The sequence below is a fragment of the Syngnathus leptorhynchus genome, chromosome 4 (genome assembly GCF_054491065.1).
Source record: "Syngnathus leptorhynchus isolate UIUO chromosome 4, UIUO_Slep, whole genome shotgun sequence".
Lineage (NCBI taxonomy): Eukaryota > Metazoa > Chordata > Actinopteri > Syngnathiformes > Syngnathidae > Syngnathus > Syngnathus leptorhynchus.
Window position 1 is genome coordinate 14,147,475 of NC_141198.1, and position 6,175 is coordinate 14,153,649.

The following is a 6,175-nucleotide window of genomic DNA, read 5'->3' on the forward strand; positions in this document are numbered from 1 at the left end:
TATTTTCAAGTAATGACATTTTGAAAAGTATTTCATTTGACTGGAATATTATTAACATTTTCAATATGTTTGCCAAGATTTCTGATGCCAAAGTCGATGCTGTTTGCGGGATTCATGAAAACGTGATGCCGTAACATTGCAATCAACTGTGTCTAAAGTTTACGCACATCTTGGACATTACATGAATATTATATTTTAACATATAGTACAGTACTGTTAAATGTACTGTGTGGTTGTTGTTGTTTTTTTTTTTTAAAAGATATTATAGTTACACAGCATGGCCATTTTCCTCGACTATCCACTACTCTGAGGCAAAGTGTTATTGTCTCTGCAGAGTGGGCACAGATGACTTCCTGGTGGTCCACACGCACGATGACTTTGTCAGCCTACACGGCACCACGCCGTACACTCGCAGCAGCCCCGGCACGCCCATCAACATGCCGTGGCTCGGAGGCCACCAGACAGGCCGGGGAGCTTCCGTGGTCAGTTCTACTCATTTCTTTGGCACGAGGTCGCTGTGACATGTTTGGCAGTGATGATTACAACGAAGCATACATTTGGAGCCATACCCTTAAGACATTACATGCACTCATCTGAACATGCTAAATTGTCAAGTAAGCCTAAGATGTGTGATCTTTGAATTCCCACGCACTGCGCAGAGAGGACCGCTTTGGGCTTAGATTGCCGTCAGCCGCTGAAAGATTGCTTTGGTTTCACTCTTTGAGATGAATGTGTGTGACTCACCCTCATTCACATTCACCAGAGAACCCGCTACTCTTAATAACGTTGCACACAGTCAGTAAGAACCACGACTACCTGTTCCAGCCAGCAGAACATGTCAGTAAATAGTTGTTGGTTTAAGGTCTTAAAATGAGTCTGTAATGGCGTGACACAAGTTAGTAGATCTGCGCCAAGAATGGACTTAATAGACTGGCTGTATTTGTTTATTGTTATTTGATTGTATTGGATCTCATTTGTTTGTGTAGTCTGTGTACCAAATGGCATTGGAACACATCCGACATTTGCATTACAGAACCTCGTGTCAATGACAAATAGCACTTTAGCCCATACACTTGACGCCGTGGTCTGTTCAGCATGAGCGATAGTTACAAATTAAGGCATGACCATGAAGTTCTGCATTCTTATTGGCTCACACATCTTTTTGTCCTCCTCCTCATTTTCACCTTCTTCCTTCAGATGATCAAGAGAAATATCAACAATGTGAGAAGAATGACCTCTCATCCCACGCTGCCGTACTGTAAGTGCAAATCCGTCTGTCCGATAAGAGTTGGCGGCTTTTCATTTTGATTGTTTTTCTCGTTATGGTACATCACCCTAAATATTTCCCAAGGAGGATGGATTTGTCGGGGCATCACAGATGATACGATCCATGTCTTTCCTTTCTTGTCGGCGTTGCAGACTTGACAGGGGCGCAAGACGGGAGCGTGAGGATGTTCGAGTGGGGTCACTCCCAGCAGATCATCTGCTTCAGAAGTCCAGGCAACTCTAGAGTGACCAGGATTCGATTCAACCATCAAGGAAATAAGGTTGCTTAAATCAACCTATTTCTGAACCTTGCCTTTTCGCTATTCTTTGCTCTAACGTGAGCCCGTCCCACCGAGAGTTATCTTCACACATTCGTTCTCAACTGTGCCACGTTGGCACGAAGCACAGCCGGAATTGGCTCCAGTGCACATTGTTCTTCAGCCGAGTGCACTCGCCTCCCGCGAAACACGTCCTCAGATGGTGCCTCGAGGCCGTCTAGGTCTCCTCTCTCGGCTCGGCCCAAAAAAGAACTCAGGATGCTGGAAGAATTTGCAAACATTTCCCGCGGTTATGCAAGCGCTGCGGTTTAGAGCCGTGGTGCGCGTTACCTGAAGGGGGCGCCGCGTCTCAACAGGTGTCCCCCGATGCAGCTGTGAAAAAAGAAAATGGAAACAAATTGGGGTTGTTGTTTTTTTCTGCAGTTTGGAATCGTGGATGCCGATGGCGGTTTGAGTCTCTGGCAGACCAACACAAGCGGAGCCGCTCCCAAACCTTATCTGGCACACCAGCCTCTTTTGTTATGTGCTTTTCTTTTTTTTTTTTTCCTTTTTCATTTGCCTTCTCTTTTTTTTTTGGGTCAAAACCTCTCTGGTGATGTCTCACCCCCTCCTTCCACTCGCGTTTTTCATTTGATTCACTATTCCGCTGCCTCCCGATTACTGTCAGTGTTAGTAAGCGTCTTATGTGCCTGTGTGTGCGTGCGCCAGACTCTACAGTGCCACAACAAGACGGCTCATGATTTTGTCTTTGTGGGATCCTCCTCCCTCATTGCCACTGCGGGTCTGTCTACAGACAACCGGTAACACAATCTATCAAATTCTCTATATAGCGGGACACTCATTTGATTTGATTCTTTTAAAACCATCTCGAGGACATTCGAATGCTCCGCTGCACAGTACGTTAAAACTGTTTTCCCAAAGTGCTTTTATTCTGTCCACAGGAATGTGTGTCTATGGGACACATTGGTGACTCCTATGAATAGCCTTGTCCATGGTGAGGTTCATACACAACATTGTATTGACTTAATCCTGGAGTCAATATATTAACATGGACCAATTGTTCTTCAGCCTTCTGCTGCCATGAGTCGGGCGCCACCGTGCTGCTAATGGCGCCCAGGCAGCAGTTGCTGATCACGGGCGGGAGGAAGGGCTGGATCAGCGTTCTGGAGCTTCCGCACCGACACCAGCGCCAGAGCTTCCAGGCACACGACTCGCCCGTCAAAGCGCTCGCCGTCGACCCGACCGAGGACTGCTTCATCAGCGGGTCTGCCGAAGGCAGCTTGAAGGTACATTGTGCCACCTCCAGCCTCTGAGGTTGCTTGTTTTCCTAAAGTACAAGTGAATATTGCCACTAGTCACTTTTGCAGTAGATATTAGTCTCAAGGCATCCTTTGGCAGAAAACACACTTCACCTTTTTTTGTTTGTTTGCTTGTTTGTTTTGGTCACAATTATCTATCATTCCTTCCTTCACTGCCACTGATGGCAAATAACTGACTGAAGGTTTTTTCTTTTCTCTATAAAGTAGTAGGGGTTGATTGATACTACCTTTTTGGAGTAGGAGAACATTTGATGATTGGCCGACATGTCTAGCAGCCGCAGTGTAGCACCAACTGCTAGAAAGGGGGATTTTACCCCAATTTCATTTTTTTGTCCTTACTGTCGGTGGCTGGTATCAGCATCATTTAATGTCAGCGACAACAGTGGGTGCTCAAAACATGTTCAAAACACTTTGGATTGTTTTTGTCACACAAGGTAAGGGTAAAAGTCCCGCAGGGCGTCGGCCATCGGAGTAAGGTGCTAGCAGGTGTCAGAAGCAGCTGCTTTCTCCACAATTTGAATGACGGCAAAGTGTAAGTGCGAGGTTGGCGAGCCAGTCTTCAGAACCACGCCTCATCCGTCACCACATCTGCTTTCGATTGAAAATCTATCGGCCCATCCTGTGAAGTCTTAATTGCATGGCGGACGATTGAAAAGCAGCGTGGAGTTCAAAGTGTTTGATGGGGCGCGTATGGAAGGGCCAGATTATGTGACATTAATTAAGTCCTATATACAGGATCTGCGTTGCGTCTGCGATGGAGCTCATCAAATAAAATGACTCTCATGCTGGCTTTTCAAACAAAGCGGCTTCCTATCCGCTCGCTAGGCAGGGAACAAACGTGCTACCGACCTGCAATGGTGGAAAAAGAAAATGGATGGCCAGTCGATGAATGCATCGTTAGGATTTTTTTCTTCGGTACGGAACGTCCGTGACGCTAACGCACATGATCAGAAGTCATGACGTGATCGGGTGAGCTTTGATTGTAAACCTTTCTCAATGGATGGGAATGAAATAGTATTTGCGATGTGTCTTCAGATGTGGAACCTGGCCACGCAGTGTCTGCTCTACTGCTTCCCCAACGAACACGCTCGGCAGTCGATCTTCCGTAACTTGGGCACGGGCGTCATGCAGGTGGAGTTTGGGCCAGCCAATCACATCTTTTCCTGCGGCGCTGACGGCACCATGAAAATGAGGATCATGCCCAACCGCTTCAGTGTCAATAACAACAACAACAATACCCGGCAGCATCAGCACGGCAACCTCAAAAGTGATGTCAAGTTCATTTTGTAGACAGGAACTGTAGAGATACTCCACCCATGGACCCAGAAAGTCATAAAGTGGCCACAGGGTTGTTGTTGGTTTTTTTTTTTTTTGTTTGTTTTTTTTAAGAGGTCCAGTTGAGATTTGTCTGCACAGGCGAAGTAGGTAAGAGAATCCTGGATTGATTGTAAACAGACGATAAGCAGACATCCGAGCACACTGGATTCAGTTTTACATTCCCGATTTGAAAGTTTGTCACATTTGAGCCGAGATAAACAGCGCTTGTGTCGTTTGTTGCAGTTCTTTGTCGGGAACAAGGCGATATCTGCAGCTGCCTGACAAAAGACTCAAGTGTCTGCAGGCAGGTAGGTTAGAGGTAAGGCGAGTTGCCGTTCTCACGCTATAAGCTCAGTCGCACGGTACACGTCATCCGAAAATCTCTTATTTGCACATAACGTAGACTCTGAATTACACGACTTGCAAAATGTTGGGATGATTCCCACGAAAAATGTGCAATCAAAAGTTGAAAGGTCAAATTCAGTTGACCTGTAAAGGTTCTAGTGCAATTTAGCCCAAATGTCAACAAAGCAGTTGCGAATCATGTAAATATGATGCGATGTACAGCACATTAGACATAGATCTATATTCCTTGCCAATTATATGAAGTGTCCTTAATCTCTGACTACTAACTAGCTGTGGTGGTCTGTATTCTTGGTAGAAAGTTGCACAAAATGTAGCTTTAATATAACCAGTGCCCCTTCTTTAAATGGGCACACCCCATTTTCCTATTTTGGGAGGGTGGGTGGGCTGCTGCTGTTATTCCCCGAATAAGCTGAAAAGAAGCAGGTTTTAACAATTTATTTGTACAGATGTTTTATTCCAATAACATCACACATTCTGCTACTAAATGTGATTCATCTTGGATACTTTGAATTAAAATGGATTCTTTTGTTGTTTTCTCAGCCATTTAAAGGATTCTTGTCGCCTCAACCGTCGCTCATCCTGTGTCTTCCGTGCTAAATGCTAGTAGCTAATGTGAAGGGAGTGATGTCGTACCTTTTCGTGCGACTAGAGGAACAAAATGCATGCGAGTTTTGATTTCCCGGGAGATGTCGTTATATTATCTACGCACGTGCAGAGAGTGATAGGCCCACACTCTCCCAAAAAAAAAAAAACAGAACAGAATTGAGTGACTGAAGTTGTTCTTTCGAATGACATTTAACATTACTAGAAAGAATCAAGTAAAAATATTACTGGAAAATAATTTGCCAATTTTAAGAATAGACATTAAAAGTTGCATTTTTACTCAAATTGATTTCTAAATTAATGAGAGGTCATGAGCAAAAATTGCAACAATATTAAATATACTATTGACAGAAATGTGCTATTTTATGAAAATTAAGTTGTAAGATTGCTGGAAAGATTGTTAATATTCCATTTAATACAAAAGTAAACTTACTTGGGAATAAATGAATGAAATTAAATTTACGAATGGTTTCTTTTCAAACCCTTTTATTCTTACCACCAATACTATTCTAGTCATAAAAAAAACGTATTCTCATAAATAATAACTCAATCCTGTATTCTTAAGAATATCACTTTATTCTCATTACAGCCCTACTTTGTGTGAACTGCATACGTTTTCTATCAAAATGTTTAAAAAATAGCACATGGTCTCGTACTTCAACTTATAATTAAAATTGAGCCTCTTTTTTTCTACTTTCAAATGAGCCCTTCACACTCTTTCTTGTCATCATCCTTCCACTCGCTCGTACAATCATGTTACGCCAAATAGTTGACCAATTTTGTACAAATCCAACTCTTATTTATCAAACTGGCGGAATGGCACATGTATGATTTCTTTTCCTTCTTCGGCCTAAACAGTCGCGGTGCAGTTCATGTTTTGTTTTTTTTTTTGGTTCTCAAGTGTGTCTAAGGAAAAAAGGATGTGTACCCCTAACCCATCTTGTGGAGTTGATAAATACATTTTATTTGACGCAAAACACTTCTACACACGCTTGAGAGTGGAATAAATGTTATCAAAGTGAGTGC

General features: G+C 43.4%; 1 protein-coding gene across 4 annotated transcripts in view; it reads left to right on the top strand.

Annotated features, from left to right (window-relative positions):
- dmxl1 (Dmx like 1) overlaps positions 1-5,085 on the top strand; it is a 29,182-nt gene extending 24,097 nt beyond the window's left edge. For 2 of the 4 annotated variants that reach the window (XM_085910759.1, XM_085910760.1), the window contains 8 exons: positions 335-482; positions 1,198-1,258; positions 1,420-1,547; positions 1,968-2,045; positions 2,253-2,344; positions 2,486-2,538; positions 2,613-2,830; positions 3,899-5,085. In XM_085910759.1, coding sequence (XP_085766885.1) covers positions 335-482; positions 1,198-1,258; positions 1,420-1,547; positions 1,968-2,045; positions 2,253-2,344; positions 2,486-2,538; positions 2,613-2,830; positions 3,899-4,153 — 1,033 coding nt within the window. In that variant the 3' untranslated portion in view covers positions 4,154-5,085. Of the gene's footprint in view, positions 1-334; positions 483-1,197; positions 1,259-1,419; positions 1,548-1,967; positions 2,345-2,485; positions 2,539-2,612; positions 2,831-3,898 lie in introns of all 4 variants that reach the window. The other 2 variants (XM_085910757.1, XM_085910758.1) reach the window with 1 other exon arrangement.
- The last annotated feature ends 1,090 nt before the right edge of the window (positions 5,086-6,175 follow it).